The following is a 24,537-nucleotide window of genomic DNA, read 5'->3' on the forward strand; positions in this document are numbered from 1 at the left end:
AAGGAGAGATAGAGGGAGAGGCAGAAGGAGAGAGAGAGAGAGAGAGAGAGAGAGCGCGAGCGAGCGCAGGTCACATGAGTTGCGGTACGGGCGCCGCCCACTTTCAGGAATTCTACGTCACAGCCTGAGATTGGAGCTCACCTGTCTAACCTGTTCTCAGGTAAAGCCGAGCGGCCGGTCAGAGACCCTCAGACGCGTCCCTCTGTGTTTCAGTGGATATTCAGCGACACATCAGTGGAGCTTCAACCTCTTCTGCGTTTCTCCTTCGTCCAAGCCGTTTCCTACTGAATGACGTCAGCGCCATGCTGCTCTCTCCCGATACTGATTTAGCGATTTCTGTGGAAACAGGATAGACAGACGGCGGCTCGCGACTCGGATTATTCCCTCTCGCCTCTTTCCTCCTCCCTCCTCGAGCTCCGCTGCTGTCGGAGTGGACGGGGTGCTGAGTTATGGGGTTGGGGGGGTTTGTGCTGGTTCTACTGGCTGGAGCTCTGGCATCTTCAGACCTGCTGGAGAAACATCAGCCCAGACAGACGCTCACCTGCTCTCAGGTAAGAGCTCAGCGCAGCCTCGTCTTTATGGCTGCGTCTGTGTTTGTTGTGGTGGTTTGCTGGTTCATATGAAGCTCTGCTGGTTTATTATAGGGTGGTCTCAGGTTTCAGGTGTTGGGGGACTTTGGGAAGCTCCTGTTTGTTCCAGTATCAGCTGGTGATTAGTGGTGGTTCCCAGTAAAAGGAAGGAAGTACTGCAAACAGGCTGGCTGAATGACAGAAATCCTTTAAATGGGAACTGAAAGTCGTTCAGAGTTCAATGACATTCATGTCCCGTGTTTGAGACGCTGTGCCGTGTGTCCAGGCTCTTAATGCCTGAGCGCTTTAAAGGGCCCATATCACGGAAAACTGAATCTCTCCTCACTGTTTGGAACGAAATGTAGTATGTTAAGGTTTTAAAATGTACTGTTCAATCCATATATGGAAACTTAGCTGCATAAGCAGCCAGTTTTGAATTCGCTGTTTTTGTGATGTCACAAAAATCTATGCACTTACATAAATGCACCTATTCAGCAGTTTAACCCCCCCACCACCTGTTTACATTGACGTTACAAAGACTTTTGTTTTAGCCTGTACTGCTTTTTGAATGAAGCTATGTACAGGGCTGCCAATCACAACAGAGCTCATTTACATATATCCGTCTAAAGAACACAGGAGTAAAAAATTAAAGGATAAAGAGGGTTAAACACAGTGAACCAGGGAAATAAATTTAAAAAACGTAGGATATGAGCTCTTTAAAGAGTTTCTCTTTTTAAAATGCATAACTAAACAGTTGAGATGTAATCAGAGTCGTTCAGAGCGGTTTAGTGTTCTAGAGAAACTTACCGAGTCAGAACTGTTCACAGTGGTGGTGATAGGAACCAGACGTCCACCTCTAAAAGCTCCCTCACAGAAAGTTACTACATGAAATGGTTATGAATTCACTGCCTGATGACTGAGACACTGTTTTAGGATTGTTTTAAGACATTCATTTTAAATCCGTTCTTGTTGGAGGGGCAATGATGGGTGAGACAAAATAGTCCCCAAAGAAAACTCAGTATTTCAGATTTTCCACTATTTCCCATCATCAACACTCCATATAAACTCAGAAGACTCGTGTAGGTTCACTGGTGGTTCTGGATAGTAAATAAAATGTCTATATCTGTGTTGTAGTCATGGCGACCCCTGGTTCCTATCACCACCACTGTAAAGACATCTGAACCATTTCACACCAAACCACTCTGAATCACTCTGATTACATCTGAAACACTGAATTATGCAGAAATTTCGAAAAAATTTGGCTTGAATAATTTACGATGTTGTTAGTTGTTCCGAGTTTGTGTCAGAAACATTTCTATCCATGTTTCATGTGACAGACAGTAAAGTGGTTCTGACTGTGATTGTGTTGTGCTTTCGTTTCGCCTCTCGGCTGCTAAACTATGCATGAAATGAGGTGTGATTTTGTTTCTTTTGCATATTTGATCATAGGGTTCCATGCTTTTAGAGCCACATGTTTTAATACAGTGAAAAGCGCTTTAATAAGATGCAGTCAATCATCTTATTAAAGTAAGATGTTAAACACAGTTGGCTAAATATTTTTAAAAATCTGTTACAAGTTTCCAGGTTTATATTTGAAAGACTCTGTTTGGATTGTTATTGTTATTTGTTTTTATCCAGTTAATGGTTTGGCCTTTAAACCTTCTGGGAAGGCTTTACGCTAGATGTTGGAACATTTGCTGTGAGGATTTGATTGAGCATTTGTGAGGTCAGGTACTGATGTTGGATGGTCAGTTCTGGATCACTCCAACTCATCCCAAAGGTATTGAATGGAGCTCCATCACTCCAGAGAACGCAGCTCCACTGCTCCACAGCTTTATACCCCTCTGGCCCACGCTTGGCATTGGGCATGGTGACCTTAGGCTCATGAGCAGCTGCTCCAGAGGGTCCCATTCTATTGGCTTTTCTGTGGAGATTATACCAGCTGTGTCAGCAGTGGGTGCAGCTTCAAGTAGCCGAACTCACTAATAGTTTTGGAAATACAGTGTACACTACACTAACCTTTAAAAAACTGATCATTTTCAAATTAATCTGTAGATCACTTATATAGTCCAAGAGTGCCAGCCTTAGTGGCTGCATACACTCTAAAATAAAGGTAGTAAACTGTCACTGGGGTGGTTCCCTCAAGGGTCCATCTCAGTACCTTTAGTCAGGGAACATAACTGAACCATAATCCACTGAAATGATATGTTCTAAGCTGTACTGACTCCACACACCCCGTCTCGTCTCCAGGCTTTTATTTTACTGTTCTGTTTTAAAACATTCGGTTATGAAAAGGTACAAATACGAACTTTTCACCTGGAAAAACTTATTTAAGGTTCACAATCAGACCTTAAAACCACTGTTGTACCTTTGAGGGAACATTTACACTGTTTGTACCTTGATGAATGAAAAATGTACCTGAACAGAACCTTTATTTCTAACAGTGTACTACATATTGGAAAAAATAACATAACTCTTGCACAGGCCACATTTTATGTTTCCGTTTTTATGTTAAAATGCAGTAAATAAAGAGTAGTTGTGCATTAAAATGTGCAAAAGTGTGTCTCTGTAGAGATGTTAACTAATCTGCACTTAGAAAATCAACCAAACATGTCCAGAGGTGCGCAAACTTTTGCACGTCCAGTAGGGAATTGCACACACAAGGCTGAATCCCAGTCGGCTCTTTGTTAGACATATGAGGCTCTGTTTGGGTGCAGGAGCCAGTATTTAGAGACCTGTGTAGTGCACTGTGTAGGGCGTATTAGAGATTCAGCCATAGTAAATTATTAAAAGGTACAAATGTGCACCTTTACCTGGCAGCGTGACTCTACCTTTAAAGCTCATTTAAGGTACACAGTTGTACCATTGAGGGCACATTTACATTGTAACCTTTGGGAGACTAAACTGGACCTGGATGCTACACTTTTTCAGCACAATGTTGATCTTTTATATTCACACTATAAAGTTCTGCTCTGTTTTTTCAGGGTTTGGATGAATGCACAGCGGATGAGTCGTTTCGGGTGGAGTCGCTTGACTCCGGCCCTGTGGAAGTGACGGGTTTGGATGTAAAAGCTGTTCTGTGCTGCAAAAAGGACGAGAAATGCAAGGCATGTCTTCTGATCTCAGTCCGGCTCAGGATTCTTGATAATGAGGAAATTAGTGGAGGACAATTGAGAGAAGATGCAGATGAGGACGAGGACGATGGTGAGCACGTATCAGGTACAGTCTGCATGTCATGCAGGGTCACAGCATAGATTTCCCCCACTAAAAAAAGCAAGACAACTTTCCTTGAAAATTTTACTGTATTTTTTTAATTATGAATTTCCAAAATTTGCACTTATCAGGTCCTAAATTAGCAAAAATGTTTTAGTGGTTGTCATTCAGAGCGGTTTTGGTGTGAAATGGCTGCAGTTTCTTTGGAGTGGTGGTGATAGGAACCAGGGGTCACCATGACTACAACATATATACAGTCATATACAAAAGTTTAGGCACCCCTGGACAAATTCAGTGTATTTGTTGATTTTCTAAGAAAATGAGTGTCATTATATCCTCTATGGAGAACACACCTCTGTACATTTTAATGCATGATTAGTGTTAATTTGCTGAAATCAACTTACTGAAAAATTAAAACTGTTGTCTGTGCAAAAGTTATGGCACATTTATTTTTATGTATATTTTTCCAATAGGTTAAATAAATTAAAATAAAGAAAAATTGTGCACTAAAATTTGTGGAAAATCAGTTTTCTCTTAGAAAATCAACACAACTTGTAACTGGACCAAGGTGTTCAAACAGGTGCATTCAACTATATAGTCATTTATTTACTATCCAAAGCCACCAGTGAACCTACACAAGTCTTCTGAGTGTTTATATGAAATATTGATGATGGTGGAAAATCTAAATTAAGTTTTCTTTGCAGACTGTTTTGCCACACAATGTTTTATATGTTTCCCTCCACCATGAATGTATTTAAAAAAAAATATGTTGCAGCCTAAAATCTTCTCAAAACTATCGTGAAACAGTGTCTCAGTCATCAGGCAGTGAATTCATAACCATCTCCTGTAATAACTTTCTTTGAGGGGAGCTTTTAAAGGTGGATGTCTGGTTCCTATCACCACCACTGTGAATCATGATAATAAATCCGCATAGCAAATTCAAACAGCGTTTTCACTGCATTCATTTTTTAAATGGTAAATCATAGTGTGACCTGTAGGGCCAGAGTCAGTTGTTGTGGAACAAGTCTTTCAGCACTGACGTGCTGTTTCTGTGTGGAAGAGTGATGTTCCTTTTACTCATGAAAGAGATCATTGATCATCAACTGTTGAACAATATTATTGTGCTAAACTCCTTTGTCATGTACAGTCGGTTCCTTTTGTTTAAATGTTGTCCAAATGGAACCAAATACAGTTCTGTGCAAAAGCCAGACCACAGTTCTTCATTTTTCAGTAGATTAAAAGCACAATTTTTGTCTTTTTAACACTTACAATACTGTATAAGATCCACTTTGGTGTAATTTTAAAAGAAGAATTCCATGTCTGACTAATTCAGTGTTTGAGGTGTAAACAGAGAGATTCAGAGAGGTTTGGTGTGAAATCAGATGTCTTTACAGTAGTGGTGATAGGAACCAGGGGTCACCATGACTACAACACAGATATAGCCATTTTATTTACTATCCAAAACCACCAGTGAACCTACACGAGTCTTCTGAGTTTATATGGAATGTTGATGATGGAAAATAGTTAAAAATCTCTTCAAAAAAGTTTCTTTGGGGTACTATTTGGCCTCACAACACCCTGTATGTACACTTCCGCCGTGAACTTCAAAAAGTAATGTTTTAGACCAAAAGCTTCTCAAAACTATCATAAAACAGTGTCTCAGTCATCAGGCAGTGAATTCATAACCATTTCATGTAGTTTCTGTGAGGGAGCTTTTAGAGGTGGACGTCTGGTTCCTATCACCACCACTGTGAACAGTTCTGACTCGGTAAGTTTCTCTAGAACTGAGCGTTTCACACCAAACCACTCTGAACGACTCTGTTTACATCTTAACCATTTAATTATGCAGGAAATTTTAAAAGTTGGTGGACTTTCCCTTTAAGCACTCAGAAAGCATGGCCTCATTAACTTCAGTAATGATATCATTAATAAGGTTAATGGGTCCATGCTTTCCTGAGCGTGCATTGATAATATTGGAGTCTGCATTAGTTTTATCTCACATCCTGTTAAATGTGTGGTGATACTGAATGTAATCAGTTTTAATGCCCAGCTCTGCACTGAAGGTCTGTTTGGAGCACTTTGACTCGTTTAGCACTTTCGTTTTTCACTCTTTGTTCTTGTGTGTTTGTGCAGCAGCTGCTGTAACAGTGTGCTACTATTCTGGCCCCAATCTTCCTCGCTACAAGGTGATTTCCTTCAGAGTGACGCCTGCTGCACACAAGAACCGGGAACATAAGGTGAGCCAGAGTCTAAACCTCTCCAAACCTGACCCATCTTTCCAGAGCATTTCACAGCAAAACCAGAGCTTTGACTGCAGCCTTAAAGGACCCAAATCATAGAAAACCAAAAGGTTCTCACTGTATTCAAATAAGAGTTTGATGTAGTGCGTAGACATTGTTAAAGTTTCAAAACATACAGTTCACTCCTCAGTCCATACAGTACATATGTGGAAGCTAAGCTCCATAAAACAGGTTGTTTTGTGATGTCACAAAAATTTAAAGGGGACGCAGCACCAAATATTAAGAAATTCTGAGATTCACGTTATTAATTCAGGGTTCTACTTTTCACTCGTTGTTAAGCTTATAATCATAATAAACCAATTGTATTAAATTAGAGAAGAATGCAAAATGGAAGCATTTAAACTCACAGTCTAAGACTTTTTGGACTGTATATCCACCTGTTTAGTCTACAGCAGTTTAGCCCTGCCCATTGAAGTTATGAGGAGTGTTTTAGCCCAGACTGGCTTTGTATGAGGCACAATACAGGGCAGCCAATCTACACAAAGCTCATTTACATATTGTCGCTGTCCAAACTTTACAGGTAACTTTACAGGAGAGGACAAAAACGTTCCTCACTTTTAATCTAATGAAATTTTATTCCAAGCAGTTTTGGAGCGTTTCTATTGGTGCATAAATCATGACAGTTTGATGCAGAGTAAAGAGCAGCTGTTTAGCTCAAATTATGTAGTAAAAAATGAAAAAATGGAGATTTTTGTTTTGTCTTGTTTGTTTTGGACAGTGATGATAAATCAGTCTTAAAGGCACAGTAACAAAAAACAGCCTGTTTAATTCTGAAGGATGAAGTGAGGATAGAAAAAAGGTCAGGTAAAAATGTTTAAAGCCTGTTTTGGTACATAAAAACACACAAATGCCGTAAACGTAGGCCTTAAAATCCAAGAAAAGTGTAGGATATGGGCCCTTTAAACATAGCAAATCTATGTTTAAGCGTTGTATTTCTTCCTCGGCTGTTTCTTTTTAAATCCACGTTACAGAAAAATAAACAACTGATTCAGACTGACTTGATAGTTACATAATGGCAAGTTTATATGTTCATTTACTTATTTGTTTGTTTGTTAATGGTCCAGCGTTATAAAAAAGCAGAGTAGTCTAAAACTGTTATTTGGCTGTTAAGCTAAAAAACATATCAGTACTAAATAAATAAATAATAAATAAGAGCTTATAGTGAAGGTATCTTGAGTCTGAGGTAAAGCGCTACCATACGCAGCGCGTACTTATATGTTTCTTTATAACTGGAGCTTGAAGACGTGAACGTGAGCTTCTAAAGTGGGAGAGTTCTCTGTTTAAATAGTGAAAAGTGTGTCTTATCACCACTGAACGTGTATGTTGACTGTATTACCTTTAACGGTAGACGGGACGGTTCTCAGTATACGGTGTGCAGAGTGCGTTTTACTTTGCTGAGTTTATAGATGAGATATAATTCAGACTCTTAGATACAGAGAAACGGCAACGAAATGTGCAAATTTTAGATCAGATTAGATTTATTGTTACAGTGTAAGAGATGAGTGAACAGCTGCTGTCAGGACTACAGTATAAATACTTAACACTGAAAAACAAAACAAATGATACTAATAATGACATGAAAAAACAGTATTAAAGAGTAAGAGTGTAGAATAACTGTTAAAGTGAATTAAAATGAGACTGCTGGGAATTTTTTGGTGTAAATCTGCTTCTCTCTTGTTTTTTATTAAAGGGCTCATATCCTCAATTGTTCTTTTTTTTTGCCTCTGAGGAACAAAAAACAGTCATAATTCATTTTTACATGACCATTTTCTGACTTCTGTATATGTAAATATACTGTAGGCTTAATCGGTGGATAAATGTACATGGGTTGGTTTTTGTGACATCACAAAAACAGTGAATTCAAAATCAAAGCAGGCTGTTTTGGGGCCTTGGTTTGCATACATGGACTGTATGGGCTGGAGAGTGAACGGTATGTACGTTTTGAAAGGGTTGTTTTTGTTGTTTTTCATGAAAACCACTGCATTTACATTTATGCATCTTTTCGGCCTGCTGCAGTTTAGCCCCGCCCATTCTCGCTGAAGTTATAAGGAGTGTTTCAGTCGGACTGCTTTTTGAATGAGGCACAGCGGCCAATCAGAACAGCTCATTTGCATACGTCAGTCTTAAAGGCAGAGTAACAAAAACAGCCTGTTCATTTCTTAGGGATACAGAAAGGTTGGAAAATGGTTATAGAATATACACAAATGTACAAAATGAAGAGAATGGTCCCTTAAATAAAGTGGTTTTCAATGAAACAAGCCCTTTAAGTCATGGAGAGGTGAGCAATTTTCTTAAATATTCTTATAAAAATGTTTAAAATATTCTTATAGTGTAAAGATTTTTTGCCTTTCTATTTATATTGTTTATAATGTTGATTTTGGACAGAGTTTATTTTTTATCTTTAGTCTTATATATATTGTCTATGCAGCTGTAGCACTATGAATTTCCCCAGATGTGGGACTAATAAAGGAATATCTCATATGCAATGAGTAATTCAGGGAATAATATAATTGCATGAGTAATAGACGTCTGTGTTTATTAGCCTACGTGTGAAATGCTCTTTATGAGGCAAACCAATCAGGAAGCCTGTCAATAAGCATGTTGCGCAAATGGCAAGTGGTAACAACTTTAATAACGTCCTGAGGCCGTCTTTTTTAGCGTAAATTGCGTGCGACCTTAATCAGGCTCACCCTGCTGTGTTTCACACCAGAATTTATACCCAGTTAAAGGACAATTCTGCATGATTTAGTCACTGAAATGTAAACAGATTCATTCACAGTTGTTTACAACACAAATATAGCCATTTTATTTACTATGCAAAACCACCAGTGAACCTACACAAGTCTTCTGAGTTTATATGGAATGTTGATGATGGAAAATAGAAGAAAATCTTTTCTTTGGGAACTATTTTGCCTCACAACACGCTGTATGTATCCCTCCACCATGAATGGATTTTAAAATATATATTTTAAACCAAAAGCTTCCCAAAACTATCGGAAAACAGTGTCTCAGTCAACAGGCAGTGAACTCATTACCATTTCATGATGTAACTTTCTGTGAGGGAGCTTTTAGAGGTGGACGTCTGGTTCCTATCACCACCACTGTGAACAGTTCTGACTCGGTAAGTTTCTCTAGAACTGAGCGTTTCACACCAAACCACTCTGAAAGACTCTGTTTACATCTTAACCATTTAATAATGAAGAGATATTGAAACATTTGTGGAATTCACATTTTAATCATCAGTCTGGTCTGATATCTACGGAGCCCTGCGGGTGACATTCCATATTAATAAAAATAATGCGTTGGCTTAATTATCCCATTCCCACACCTTATTAATTTGTGGCCACGCAGTAAGGCATGGGTACGAGATCATGCCTTATTAAGCTGGGGTCAAGGCTTAATTATATTATTCCCATGCCTGAGCCTCATAAGTCATGGCCATTCATTATTTATCAGCATTCAGCAGGTAGTGTAACCTGATATGGGTGAACTTAAATCTAATAGCTAATTAAATAAATCTAAGCTAATAAATCTGCAAAACAAGTGAAATTCATAATGATGGTGATCACAGCAGTAAGCAAAGCAGAGACGACATGCTAATCCAGCTCAGTATGGGGAAGATGACCAGTCCAGAAAACAGGATTTATTATGATTTGAATTGAATGAAAAGTTATTGTTGTGTGTGCAGTCTTGTTTTGCAAAAATGTATTGTATGTATGCTTTAAATTTTTGCCACATTTTGTACATTTTTAGTATGTAAACAAATGGAAAAAACACAGACAAACCTGCAAATCATAATATAAACCATTATGTAAATAATTTATTATGCAGTAACATTTATTGAGTATTGCAAAATGGTAAAATCGCTTGATCATATGTATCAAAAGTTGTGTTAGATGATAGAATGCGACAGCTACAAGGAATTTTTGGCTTTTAATGCCTTAAAGTAATAACATTAGTAGTTATTATACGTTATTATACATTAAACTGTATGCACTGTCAGCGTGTAGCTGCTCTCTGAAGCTCTGTGTGGCTGTATTTGTGCTGTAACTCTGTGTGTGTTGTCCTCTAGCTGACGGTGGTGGAGTACGAGGGTGTGTTCCTGGGCAGCTCTGTGAACGTGAGGGTCCGCTCCTTCAACCGCTCGGCCACGTTCCCCCCGCGGAGAGAAGGTAGGGCTGCATTTCAGCCGTTCCAGACATGCCTGGGTGACGTGGATCCGGCTTATCAGACGCTCTGAAACGGAAAGCCATGGGTTTGATCCTCGCTGATAAGACTGCTGTTTGTGAAGTGCCGGGCAAAGTCCTTCAGCTTCCTTCAGAGTGAAGTCCTCTGTAATTGAGGTGTCAGTTCCTTTCTGACAGCCTCTGTTTTCTTTAAGAACATTGCAGAGGTGTTCTTGGAGAAAGCTGTAGAGCCCTGAGGGGACGCAGTGGGTGCGGAGTTACACCTAAACCACACACAGTGACTGAACTCTGTGTTTTAGGTTGATTTAGTAATTTGTCTTTATGTTTTAGGCTTTTAGCCGTTTGTGTTATCAGCTGAGACGTTGATTTCTCTGTGTTTTCGGCTGAATTAGCAGCTTCTCTTTGAGTTTTAGGCTAATTCAGCAATTTCTTCTTGCATTTTAAGTCAAATTGGCAGCTTCTCTTTGCGTTTTAGGCCTATTTAGTGTTTTTTCTTTGTGTTTCAGATTGAGTTAGTGATGTATCATGGCCTTGTAGGTTGATTTAGTGGTTTCTTTTTGTGTTTTTAGGTTGATTTAGCGATTTTTCTGCGTTTTTAAGCCAATTTAGCAGTTTCTATCTTCTCTTCTATTTTAGACTGAATTGGCAGCTGTTCTTAATGTTTTAGGTTATTTTAGCGATTTTTGCATTTCAGGCTGAATTAGCAATTTCTTGTTGCGTCTTAAGCTAAATTAGCAGCTTGTGTTTGGGTCTTCAGCTGATTTAGTGATTTCTCATTGTGTTTTATGCTGATTTAGCAATTTCTTTTTGCGTTTTAGGCCAAGTTTTATTGGCTTTTCTTCGTGTTTTAGGCTGAGTTAGCAGTTTCTCTTTACATTTTAGGCTGATGTAGCAGTTTCTCTTTGTGTTTTGGGTTGAATTAGCAGCGTCTCTTTGGGTTTCAGGCTAATTTAGTGATTTCTCTTAACGTTTTAGTCCAAATTTAGTGGTTTCTCTTTGCACTTTAGATTGATTTAGTGATGTATCATGGCTTTTGTAGGTTGATTTGGTTGTTTCTTGTTATGTTTTAGGCTGATTTAGTGGGTCATCTTTGTGTTTTGTGTTGATTGAGTAGTTTCTCTTTACATGTTAGGCTGATTTAGTAATTTATCTTTATGTTTTATGCATGTATGATTTAACTTGACTCATCACTCAGTTGTGTCCATACGGCAGACCTGCAGTGTAAAGTGTGCTCTGCTCTCTGTTGACAGTGTGTCCATCTGCAGAGGTAGAAGAATGTGAAGAATGCAGAAGTGAGTATTTGATTCCTCTGCTTCTGTAACTCTAAACTGTGTGTTTGATTCCAGCTCTGCTCTTTATTCAGCCTCAGCAGGAAGCAGGTTAATGTTTCCTCTTATGTAGATGAGTCTTCGTGTCTGTGAGCTGAAGCAGAAGATTGATTGCAGTCTTAAAATAGATTTCAGTGCTGAATCTACAATAAAAGATGTTATACAATAAGTTAAAACTACTTAACACTGTTCTAGAAAATCAGACAGGAACAAAGAGGAACTGAGAAACAGCAAAAAACTGCAGAAGTTGTGAGTTAATTAGTTTTTCTTTAACTGGCGGAGACGAGCAGATCGATACTGCAGTACTGATAGGTCCAGCCTTAACTTCTCCATTTGAAACCTGATAAACAGCACTATGCAAAAGGCCTCTGAGAGAAAGGATCTGTACAGCTGTGTACCTGGTCAAAAGGCATTAATATGTTTCTAAAAACAACATTGACAATACAGTAAACACCAATATAAATCCATGTGCTGGCTGAAGTGCAGTGAGAAGTCAGGAGTTCTTCTAACCAGGATTTTCTGAAAACAACACATTCTGACCGTTGACTGCTGTATGTATGTTTGTGTTTATTCTAATGTTGTCTAGTGTTTTTTTTTCCGGCAAAAACACATTAACTGCCAGGGGCTGCAGTATGAGTGGGCGTAACAGGCCTTAGGCCCACCCACTTCTGTCACTAGCCCACCCAAAATGACTCAGATTAACCATCTGTATTAAAATATTATGAATAAATAAACCAAATACACAAACGAAAACACACCTGTTAAATATGACCTGTTTCAAATTCCATTTTTGATATCGACCAATCGAAATCCCTCCTGCGGTCCAGCCCATTTGCAAATTTCCATGCCCGTTCAAAACAACAGCCCTGGTGTTGCGACCACTTCCTGGCAGAATTATAGTAATTAAATAATAATAGTTTAAAACAATTTTCTTTGCCTTGATTTTCACACAGTGCTGTATCTCCGAAATGGTAATTTTATAGGGGAATAAAGACAAGATTTGGTTTTATTAAGATTATTAATAAAATAATAAGTAATAATAGTCCATTTCTATTAGTCTCTCTTAATAAAATGTAAACATGAACGGCAGCAGGAGTTGGAGTGGAGCTGTTGTAAAAATAGAAAAAAAAGTCCTGTAGCTGCTAATAGCACTCAGAAAGTTATCGTTATTAGAATCTTAATTCAGCAAGTCTCAGATGTACACAGAATTTCTATTATATTCTATTATTTCTAATTTTATATTCATATTATAATCATATTCAATGTATTTACATACATACATACATACATACATCATCTAAACCGCTTATCCTTCTGGGTCGCGGTGGGGTGCTGGAGCCTATCCCAGCTGTCATTGGGTGGAAGGCAGGATACACCCTGGACAGGTCGCCAGTCCATCGCAGGGCAAATTTATTTATTTATATATATATATATATATCATATTTTGTATATATATATATATATATATATATATATATATATATTTATATATATATACTTATGTATAATACACACACACACACACACACATTATAGACAGTACACAAATAATGTGAAATTAAAAATGTGTGAAGTACTGAATTACATATATACACTATGTACAGGTAAAATAATTGAACAGCTAATAAAAATGTAAGCATATTTATAAAATATATATGCTGCAGTTAGTTAAAGTGCATATGTGCACTGTGTAGAGGAAAGTGAGACAGGTTCTTATTTAGACGGATTATTGGACAGAAGGATCATTGTTGTCATAATAATAGCCTTCATATATTAATATGAATACTTAATTTATTAAGTATTTATATACTTAATTTATTGTATGCAAATTTGTTTGTGTTTTGTTTGGAAATATTGAGTCAAAAAGAAAAAGGTACTGACCGTTTGTTGTGGTGTGACGTGTCGTTCAGCTCCCAGAGTCATTCCGGTGACTGACGAGCAGAGGGGCGTGGTTAATCTAACGGTGGCTGACGAGGATGCGGGTCAGTTCCAGCTGCTGCAGATGTGCGTGAAGCGAGGAGAGAAGGGACTGTGTCTGGTAGGAGATCTGTTTGTTTGGTCATGCTTTTCTTCACGGACTAAGGAGTTTCACAGTTTAGCTGAGCTTTCCCAGCCCTGAAGCAATGACTTAGGTGGGCTTTATCACAGTCCGTAATCAGAGCGACAACAAAGTGGAGCAAAGCAAATATAAAGAGTGTGTGTTTGTGTGTTTTGTTAACGTTTTAAACTGTCTTTTGACTTTTTGACTTTGTTCTCCCCAGCAATCCTCATCGTCCGTTCCGCTGCACGCGGTCACCCCCTGCATGTGTTTTGAGGTACTTGATTTTAAACAGCCTCATCACAATCTAATGTGTTGCATCGTTTATTGATTATTATTATTTATTATTGGAATTGGACTTTTATTTGATATTCAGTGTTTTACTTGTATGTGACCTCTCTGTCCGTCTGTCCATCTGTCCGTCTGTCTGTCTGTCTGTGTTTGTCAGGTTTGGATGGAAGGATCATCATGTCGTTCTACATTTTGCCCTTTTACTGAAAAAGAAGGTAATACCCGTCTCTTGGGAATTGTGGGATGATGCTGATATTACAAATGCAGTAAAGTTAATGAAGTGCAGATTGTTTAATGCAGTAACCCAGCGTCCAGTAAACACCCTGCTCTTCCACAGTTCAATAAATAGATCATCACATACCAGTTTGAAATATCTGTCCAATGACAATACATTTTTTACGCAAATATCTGCCGATACTGGTTACATTTTGATGGTACAATATATAGACAAAATTACTGGGACACCTCTCCTAATTGGGAGAGGCTTGGCGTGGTGTAAAGCGCCACCACTGGACTCTGGAACAGTGGAAACGTATTCTGTGGAGTGACGAATCAGCTTCTGTCAGTCTGATGGACGAGTACGTTACCTGCCTGACTGCACTGTGCCAGCTGTAAAGTTTGGTGGAGGAGGGATGATGATATGGGGCTGTTTTTCAGGGGTTGGTCTAGAACCCTTAGTTCCAGTGAAGGGAAATCTTAATGCTTTTGAACAACTATATCATTGAAATTTGTGGGAAAAGTTTTGGGAAGAGCCTTATCTGTTCCAGCATGACTGAGCCCCAGTGCACAAAGCAGCTCCATAAAGGCCTGACTGGGTGAGTTTGGTGTGGAAGAACTTGACTGGCCCTCACAGAGCCCTGACCTCAACCCCATCCAACACCTTTGGGATGAACTAGAACGGAGATCGTGAGCCAGGACCTCTCGCCCAACATCGGTGTCTGACATCACAAATGCTCTTCTGGATGAATGGGCAGAAATTCCCACAGACCCTCTCCGACATCTTGTAGAAAGATTCCCAGAAGAGTGGAAGCTGTTAGAGCTGTAAAGGGGGACCAACTCCATATTAATGCCTATGGATTTAAAATGGGTTCATAAAAGCTCCTGAAGGTGTGATGTGTAGTTGTCCCAATACTTTTGTCCATATTGTGTATCACTGTTCATCTCTAATAGACATGCGTTCAAATATCACTAGTGTTTTTTAACTAAATGTGGATTTTTTTCTTAGTGGTTTTAATGGTTATTTCAGTGAAGTGGCTCTGTGCTGACTCATTAGCCAGCTGCAAACACAACTTCATGCTCATTTTTTCTTGCCGTGACTAATAACCAAATATTTGTAATCTGGATTATGTATTTACAAAAGAAGAAGAATAGGCAGTACCATGCAAAGGCCAATTATATTTAAAAAGCTGTTTAAAAACACCAATATTAGAATAAATACAAATAAAATTAATACAATAAGTGTTGAATTTATACATATCACTGTTTTTGTTTAGCCGTTTCCAAAGCTCTCCTCAAGAAAGATCAGTATTTACAGTTTCCATCCAAAACCTAGTTTATCTAGACTATCAATCAGGTGGGCTGCTGATGGAATTGAACAAATCTACAGAAATTTTAAACCAGCTGAACAGATATCAAACGCTTTTTTGTTGTTTTTTCCTGCATTAATGTTTGTGTTTATTCTAATGATACAAAGAAACACAAGCATTGTCCAGATAAACATATTGACCTACTTGCTTAGGCGCTTAATTAGGCAACATCAGTAAACCGGTTTGTTAATTTGTAACTTTACTGAATGTGCCCATTAACTGCATATTAGCAGCGTTGCCATGGCAACTACAGTTATTCTGAAGGGTTTCGGGAGATAGATTGAATTAGAGCCTTGTCTGTGAACATGATTCAAATATCAAACCATAAGATTGAATTGTCAGCATTTGATTATTAGATTTATGGAGGGAAAATGTTTCGCTCAGATGGAGCCCAAGTAATCCAGGAGTAATCTGACTGGATTACACCTGTGAAGTATCAGATTACATTTCTTGGCTGCAGTCGTGTAACATTTCAAGCCTTCTGAGTGTTATTACAGTGCACACTATTATTAGTTATTACAATGTTATTACATATTACAAAATGTACTGCAACAGCATGTTATTACAGCAAGAATGCATAATAGCATACTATTACAGTAAAAAAAATGCATAACTATGTTATTACACTGATCAATGCCCAGCAGCTGGAAGTTATTACAATGAAAAACGCACATTTATTTTAAGAATGACAAACATTCATCTTCTGAGCGGTGGTGCATTTTATTACTCTGCATTTCTTTCCCACGCAGAGTTCAGAGAGAACGTGCTGAGGAACATGTTCCTCTCAGTGGGGCACTCTAAGACAAACGAAGGGCGTCCAGTGTTGAGCTGGAACCTCACCGCCCCCTGCAGGCTGGAGGCTGAAGTGTGGCCGTGCCGAATGGGCGCTGGGTCAGGACAGGGCTGCAGTGAGGTGCCTGGGTTCAGAGTCCAGCATAACGAGAGCTCTCAGTGGTGGGAGGACAGCGCCACACTGTGGGTGAGTACAGTAAATAGCGTACAGAAACAAAACTGAAATCAGAACTTTGAGTGTAAGCTTTAGGAGGGCAGAGTGAATTACAACCTCACATAATCAGAATCAAGCTTTATTGGCCAGGTATGCTTTCACATACAAGGAATGTGCTTTTGGTTACAGGAGCTCACATTAATTACATAATCAATTACGGAAATACTACATAATTATTACATTTAGGTTCTGTACCTTTCATTTCTTTTTTCGTTTTTTGATAGAAAAAGTCAGAAAAAGTAGCGCAGACAGACATAAATAAACATATTAGCCTGTATATTTGGCAGTTATTTACGCTCCTGAAAACGGGTATAAACTAGTCTTTGCACTTGGACCCCCATTAATCCCCGAGACCTTTATACATGATTTTTTTTTTTCAAATAAATAAACATTATTTTGTTATTCACATTTTCATGATTCTCTTGGGGTCGCACCACATGACGTGGTAAACCGAATCAGCTTAAGAATGACTCAAAACACTCTTTCTTAAAAGCATGTAAGAATAGAAGTCCACTGCTGTCATAATAAAAGTCCCTGGTGGACAGGAGTTATTGCAATGAGATGTATCATTTTTAAAGCTGTTTTGCAGGATTATGACTTTAAAAGATTCATGCCAAACAATTTTATTTAGAATATTATACGTTTAATTGCCCTTTTTAATAGTTTAATGCGTCGTAAATCATAAAAAGTCATTCCTTCCCCAGTCCACAGTTCATATATGGAAAACAAACTGCAAAAGCAGCTTGTTTTTAATTGATGTTTTTTTGTGATGTCACAAAAACCAACACATTTACATATGTCTGCCCTTTCATCCTACAACAGTTTGGCTCCACCCACTCACACTGAAGATTGTTAGAGTGTTTCAAGCTGGATTGATTGAATGAGGCAAAATACAGGGCAGCCAATCAGAGCAGAGAGTATTTACATAAATCAGTCTTGAAGGCACAGTAACAAAAACAGCCTGTTTAATTCTAAGGCATAAGGAGAGATTAAAAAAATGATCATGTAAAGATGAATAAAAAACATTTTTGGTACATAAAACCACACAAACCTTATAATCAGACCTCACTGTTACGTTGTATGATAGGAAATTAATGAACACAAAAAGTGTCTTGTCAGTGGTTGTGTGATTGACGCAGATACATTAGACCTGGGTATGTATGACTAAGGCTTGGCTACAGGGAGGAGGAGTGCAGGTTTAGACACAGACTGGATGATTGTAACCACAGAAATGCGGTGTGGCCCTTAAACAGCACAGTTACTGTAAGCTGTCAGTTTGTGCTGACATGTTATTGACTCAGCTGAGCGTCTCTCTCACCATTTACAGACAACCGGGTCGTTTGTGGACATCGGCTCTAAGAACCGCTTCCTGCACTGTGTGATGGTATAGCATTTACTCTTTCCCATAATGCATTTGTTCAGTGTGCCGTACTGTTCTCTGTGCAAACACAATAGATTCTGTATAAATGCTGTGTTTGTGTTCTTGCAGTTTGAGGTGGATGGAAAAATATTTGGCCCTCTGTGTCAACATGACAGTGAGTGTTTCACTTCTATTTGCCCTGGATTTGTTCCATTGTCTTCTCAAGTTGATTAGAGGGATTGTTTGTAACCTGAGTTGTGTATTTATAGGAATATTTCAGTCGATTGTTGAACCTTCACCTTGCTTTGCATTTTGTTCAGTACTTCTTGATATTTAATAGTATGACTCAGTTTAGTTAAATTTAATGCCAGCTAGTGATACCTTTGTTGTTGTAGCTTCAAAACCATGGAAGGCCCAATCCCATTTCACTCCTCGCCTCTACCACTTAGCCCTCCGTGACTAGGGGTAGGGTGTCACGATGTTTGTTGAGATAGAGGGGTGGGGCAAAGTGTTAGGGCTACATGACCCTCCAAATGGAGGTTATTCAGAGACTCCAAACGGAGTGTTATGAGGAGAAAAAAAAAAACGGCAAGATGGAGCACAAGAGACCAAAGAGACCCACAAATTTAACAGAGAATTTTCTCTGTTAAAAAATTACGATACCATTTAATAATTAAAACCATTTAATTATCTTAGTTTAATGTCGTTTCAATGTATTATGGTCGTTTTCTTCATAACAAGCATAAAAAAATCACTAGTAATATGCTAACTTCTCGGTAGCTAGCTGGCTAACTTTCCTGTTCCACCTTAAATATACCAGCAGTTCTGACGCCTGAACCGCCAGAATGTAACTGCTGCTGCATTTAAGGTGGAATGGAAAAATTCAAACAAGAAGCTGGCGAATATCTGACTTCAGCTTCATATCACTGAAGAATTAGTGGTGGGCGATAATAAATAATTGCTCCCCTCTTTGAAGGCATATGATGCCCTAAGTGTAACTAAAGCCCAGCAGTGAGGAGCTGAACTTTACCCTCCTCTGCTGTCACTGCAGACTGGCAGGGTCGCCTACAGAGCAGCGCTGGTAGCTGTTAATGAAGTGATGCTCTTTTTATTTGAGGGTCCCATTTCAGAGGGAAGATTTCAACCACTACCCTGTAAGTCAGTTCCAAGGGGGCAAGGAGACACTCAAAAACAAGGGGTAGGGGTAAAAAGAAGAAATGGGACTGGGCCTTATTCTCTCTTTTTTGTTGTTGTTTTTTTAAACAGCAGCCGTCCTTTACATTGTGTGAATATTACATCATGAATGAACCAACAGAAATGGTCCAAAATTACCTGGAGTAAAATCTTGTCACATAAACATACAGTTGTATGCAAAAGTTTGACACCCATCAGTCAAATGGCATGATTTGTCAATACATCCTCTGCAGGGAGCACATTTCAATATGACATTTTCTGCAAATCTTAGTGAACAATTTCTACTTTTTTGCTCTTGTTAACGTATCGGGGGAACAAAAAAAGAATAGAAAATGTGCCATAACTTTTGCACAGGCCACATTTTGTGTATTTAAATATGTTAAGTTCAGTAAATAAACAGTAATTGTGCATTAAAAGGTGCAGGAGTGTGTTCTCTGTAGAGGATGTGTTCACTTATTTGCTTTTTTATAAAATCAACAGCAACATGGAATTTGACAGGGGTGCCCAACTTTTGCACACGGCTGTAGCAATGCTGTTTCTGTCTGCAGTTATGAAATCTTGCTTCAGTTGCTTTATCTTCCTCTGTGATGTGTCCTGTAGCCCACAGGCAGCACTGGAGTGTGCCTATACTCGCGACGCTGCTGTTTCTCAGCCTGGTTGGGGTCGCAGTGTGTTTCCTCAGGAGCCGACTCAGAGGTCAGTCCCCCTGTTTTTCATCAAACCATCACTCGTTCACTCATTATTTGCAGAAATATTGTTAAGGAAAAAGGAGTAATGCTTCAGTCATGGTGAGGGTGGTTTACTGGATTCACTGGATCATTTGAAAACCTCTCTAATTAGAGAGTCATGTTCAGATATCATACAGCAATATCACTGTGAAGGTCAAGTCAGGTTCTCCTAACTCACATTTTTAGTAGAACATCTCACTTAGGTAGCTCTGGGCGGCTGATGTGTTTCCTCCTCTTCGATCAGTCGCGGGTGACTGTAGCATCGCCGGGTTCAAGCTCATAGTTTCCTGGTAATGCGGAGAATCCATAGACAGTTGCGCCACTCACCTCTTAAAGGCTCCATATCATGGAAAACTGAATCTTCCTCACTTTTTTAATAAAAAGAGTTTGATCTAGTATGGAAATGTTGTTGAAGTTTTCAAAACATACCTTCACTTCACAGTACATACACTCCATATATACAAACTGAGCTGCAAAAACAGCTCGTTTAGAAGTCATCTTTTTTGTGATGTCACACAAACTGACACATTTATATATATCCATCTGTTTAGCCTACAGCAGTTTAGGTATAAAAAGGCCACTGCACACCGGATGTGCCGCGTCACTTAGCGTAACATAGCGTCAGTAGCAGAGCGCTGCTTTGTGCAAGTATGAACTTGCGGACAAAAGTTTTTCAGTGAGTTGAGCACTTTTAAAGTTGTCTTACTTTGTGACATGGTTTTTATTTTAAAGTTTTCAAACATAAAATCATGCCAGACCATTTTACTTACCGTACTACATTAATTACCGTTGTTGATAGTTTACTTAGTCAGTATTTATTGTTGGATGGTTGTACTGCCTGACATTTTTAGACTTTTGGAGGCAAAAAGAAACTAAAATTAATTTTATATGGGTGCAGAAAAAATGATTTGACAATGAGGATGTATTGTTGAATAATTTGATATTTGTCATGTCAGTGCATGTCCCATGTTCTTTTTCATAAATAAATATAATATAATTTTTTTTCAATCAGTTGTTTTTGTGAGATCACAAAAAACAGTGCATTTACATATATCCACCTATTCAGGCACAGTAATAGAACAGCTTGTTTAGTTCTAAATGATAAAGATGAAAATGATTATGTAAAAAGAATTTTTCCTTTTTTGGCACACAAAAACACACAAATGCCTTAAGCAGAAATAGATTTTTTTTTAATTAAAATGTATGATTGGGGTCCAGTTATATTTAATGCAGTCTATTACAAAAAAGTCACACATATTTAAAGTGGCTCTGAAAACCACATGTAATGAACACATTTGTCATCTTGTGAATAATAAGTGAAGAATGCCATGCCATGAAATGTGATCACACATTTTTTTCACATGTATGTGAAAAATAACGTTTAAAAACCTCGTGTTTATTCACATGTGGAATTCATGTGTTTTTTTCTATAATGGCAGTGAAGAAAGATTTGATATTTTAACTTCAAAAAGGACGTAGCAGAGCTGAAGTAACATGTTTACAGTAGGCTGTTGTTGCCAAGCAACGTAACAGTCAGAGATTACGCCATACCACAGAATGATTTTAATAACTGCATTAATACTTTACACATTAACTTTCTGCGATCATGTGTGTGTTTATGGTGCGACAGTGAAACATATTGCTTTATTAATATCTCTTTATTACGTATTGATTGAGGCTCTATAAAGCACAGGGGTTGTTCAGAACTGCTGAGAGCCTGTCTGAATGGGTTAGGCTGAACTCCACTGCGTCGTTCCTAAGCCCTGTTTTAGACGGGAATAGTTTTCTGTGGTGAAGGTGAGTAATTACAGTTTACCACAGGATAAGAAGTCTCAGTATAAACGACAGAGATGGGAGCAGCTACTCAAGTTGCACACCACCTTCACTCCAGAAAAGAGTAAAAAAGATTCTAAAACATTTAATTTAGCCATTATTTCAATTACTTTGCTGTATTAAGTGAATGCAGTGCACCATTAGCACAGCAAACAGTCAACTTCACTGCATAAAATCAAACATTTTTCTGTAATTTTTGCATGTTCTGGACCGTAACATTACATATCTGCTTGATTTTAGCCACAGAGAACGCAGGTAAACGCTTCTTGAAGCCTTCATGCTTTAGAGACTCCATTTCCACAGAATACAATAGTGTTTTTATCAACATGTCCATTCGCGCAGGATTAATACCCTGCCGAAAAAGGACTATTAGAAACCATAACCCTGCATTCACACTGGCAGCGACGCAATGTGACAAAGCAGCCGGAGGTCATTCATTGTCAATGAGAGCTGGCGATTTCCTGCGTCGGGAGGCGGCGCGAATGTTGAAAACAATCAGGAACCAACAGAAACACTTTTGTAGAAGTCTGTAAAAATGACTGACGTTCAGACGGGAATAAAATCGGAGAGAAACGCCAGGAAAAATGACATTACCCCACCTCCCCATGTAAAACTAATCCAATCTGAATAGGGCTCTAATATTGTAATATATAAACTGAAAAAGGAAACATTGACGGTTTGACTTAAGGCGCGTTTTCAGGAGTCGTATTGAACTGCAGTATGAACTCTGTGAATCATTACACGACTGTCTGTATATGAAGTATTTCACCACAACAGAACAGATCTGTTTCATAACGCACAGTAAAGTCATAGATTCCAGCCCTTCGCAGAACAGATTGAGCAGTCAGATACTGAGCTGTGAAGAGAGAGTGGAGTTCATTGTTTAGTATTAAGCAATCTGGGTTCTTCAGCAGAGGGGAGGGGGGGGGTCTCAGTGAATCCATTGATGTGCCCCTCCATTTACTCCTATTACTGTAGTACAAACCTCTCTCTCTGTCTGACTGTGTGACCGTCTCTGTGTGGATTGTCCTCACTGAGTGAAATATAAGGTCTGATTGTGCAGTGAATCGGTGGGTCTGATGTGTCTCTGTGTGTCTCTGTGTGTCTCTGTGTGTCTCTGTGTGACAGGCTGTGTCTCAGACTGGGAGAGATCTCACTGCTCTGCAGGTACGACGCTCACACAGTCACGTTCACTAAAACTCCACCATTCAGGAAAACACACACGTTTCTGTCTGTATATAACGACCAACAGTGCATTCAGATAATCTCACTTCACAAATTCATCCCTCTTTCTTCCCCTCTCTCTCTCTCTCTCTCTCTCTCTCTCTCTTTATCTCTCTCTCTTTATCTCTCTCTCTCTCGCTTTCTTTCCTTTTCTGTCCTTGCTTCTCTTCTTTTTTGTTATTTCTCTCCTTTTCTGTCGTTGTTTCTTGTCTTTTCTCTCATTTTCCTTTCTTTTTATAATTTTTTCTATTTCCTGTTTTTCTCTTTGTTTGTTTGTTTGTTTGTTTCTTTCTTTCTTTCTTTCTTTCTTTCTTTCTCATTTCCTTTCCTTTCTTTTTTTCTCCTTTTTTCTGTTTCCTCTTTTTCTTTCTTTCTTTCTTTTTCTTTTTTCTTTCTTTCTTTGTCTTTTTTGTTTCTTCCCCTCTGTTATTCTCTTTTATTTTCTCTTTTATCTTCCCCTCATTTATATCCTTTCTTTCCCTCTTTTTTATTGCTTCTTTTGCTCTATTCTTCTCTTTCTTCTCCTGTTTATCTTAACTTTTTTTGCTTCTTTTATTCATCAATTTTTCATGTTTTTGTCTTGTTTTCTCTGTTCCTGTTTTAAATTTTTCTTGTTTTTGTACTCTTTGTTTCTTTTCCTCCCTCCCTCTCTCTCTCTCTCTCTCTCTCTCTCTCTCTCTCTCTCTCTCTCTCTCTCTCTCTCTGTAGAAGCCTGTAGTGAGGTGTTGCTCCTGCATGCGTCTGGTGCTGATGTGGTCGAGGCTGGTCTGGTGTGCCAGTTGGGGGCGGAGTTATCTCAGCTGGGTTTCGGGGTGTCGCTGGATCTGTGGAGTCAGGCCGAGCTGAGCACTCTGGGTCCGGGACCGTGGCTGCACTCTAAACTCAGCCTGCTGCAGAGACGCAGAGGTAAAGCCCTGCTGGTGCTGTCCGGCTCCGCCCTGGACACAGCTCAGGCCTGCTGGGACAGCTGGATAGGGGAGAAGAAAGCAGGACCAGAAGGGGCGAAGAAGGACCAGACAGCATGGGACAAACCCTCGCCATGCTTTTCAGACGTCTTCGGTTCTGCCCTCAGCTGCGTTTTCTCTGCTCACCTGAAAGGCGGCGCCGCTGAGCGCTTCGTTCTGGTGCACTTTGACTCTCAGAAACTCGTAAATGGAGGGAAAGTCATGCCGATTCTGTTCCAAGGCCTAGAGCTCTACAATCTGCCTTCAGAGAGTCGTCAGCTGCTGGCGGAGCTCTGCCCAGAGCGGCCGGAGAGCTTTAGCATGCGGATAAAGAGGCTGCTCTGGCTCAGGAGGGCCTCCAGGAAGCTGACAAAGGGGCTGAAAAATTCTGGGGAAAGACTGCGGCCACACGCAAAACCCGTGCTGACACAGGTGGAGATTCTGGAGGAGGAGACACTCCCTCTGCATATGTAACTTTACCTCATGGAGCCCAGCACGGATAAAACTAGCTAACCGTTCTACAGTGTGGTCTGGATTAGGGATGGGCATTTTAATCACACTCTCAATTCACATATCCACATTTTAAAAAAAGAACAGTATTTAAATATCCCAACAAAAAAGTATTGTATGTTGTTTTAAATAAAAATCAGAAACAAAGAAGGTTTATCATTTGCTTCCTGTGTGTAGCTTAAGAGGATATTTTTAATGTCTTTAACTTATAAAACTCTCAAATTTA

General features: G+C 39.1%; 1 protein-coding gene across 4 annotated transcripts; it reads left to right on the forward strand.

Moving 5' to 3' along the window:
• On the forward strand, positions 1-24,537 carry il17rc (interleukin 17 receptor C). Of its 4 annotated transcripts, none has more exons than XM_036559083.1 (14): positions 1-551; positions 3,554-3,788; positions 5,916-6,019; positions 10,155-10,254; positions 11,520-11,561; positions 13,508-13,635; positions 13,859-13,912; positions 14,084-14,141; positions 16,262-16,491; positions 17,846-17,902; positions 18,008-18,053; positions 19,673-19,768; positions 22,762-22,800; positions 23,566-24,537. In XM_036559083.1, the coding sequence occupies exons 1-14, from the start codon at positions 450-452 to the stop codon at positions 24,273-24,275; spliced, it is 2,001 nt and encodes a 666-aa protein (XP_036414976.1). In that variant the 5' UTR covers positions 1-449; the 3' UTR covers positions 24,276-24,537. The 4 variants fall into 4 exon arrangements, with proteins under 4 accessions (XP_036414976.1, XP_036414977.1, XP_036414978.1 ...); XM_036559084.1 differs by having other exon boundaries at positions 5,919-6,019; XM_036559085.1 differs by having other exon boundaries at positions 3,554-3,773.

The sequence above is a fragment of the Colossoma macropomum genome, unplaced genomic scaffold, assembly GCF_904425465.1.
Source record: "Colossoma macropomum unplaced genomic scaffold, Colossoma_macropomum, whole genome shotgun sequence".
In the NCBI taxonomy this organism is placed as follows: Eukaryota; Metazoa; Chordata; class Actinopteri; order Characiformes; family Serrasalmidae; genus Colossoma; species Colossoma macropomum.

Bases quoted from the DNA above. Each gene is read 5' to 3' on its own strand.
- il17rc (XM_036559083.1), top strand. From the start codon at position 450: ATGGGGTTGGGGGGGTTTGTGCTGGTTCTACTGGCTGGAGCTCTGGCA. The intron at 19,769-22,761 runs GTCAGTCCCCCT...TCTGTGTGACAG, and splicing joins CCTCAGGAGCCGACTCAGAG to GCTGTGTCTCAGACTGGGAG. The intron at 22,801-23,565 runs GTACGACGCTCA...CTCTCTCTGTAG, and splicing joins GAGATCTCACTGCTCTGCAG to AAGCCTGTAGTGAGGTGTTG.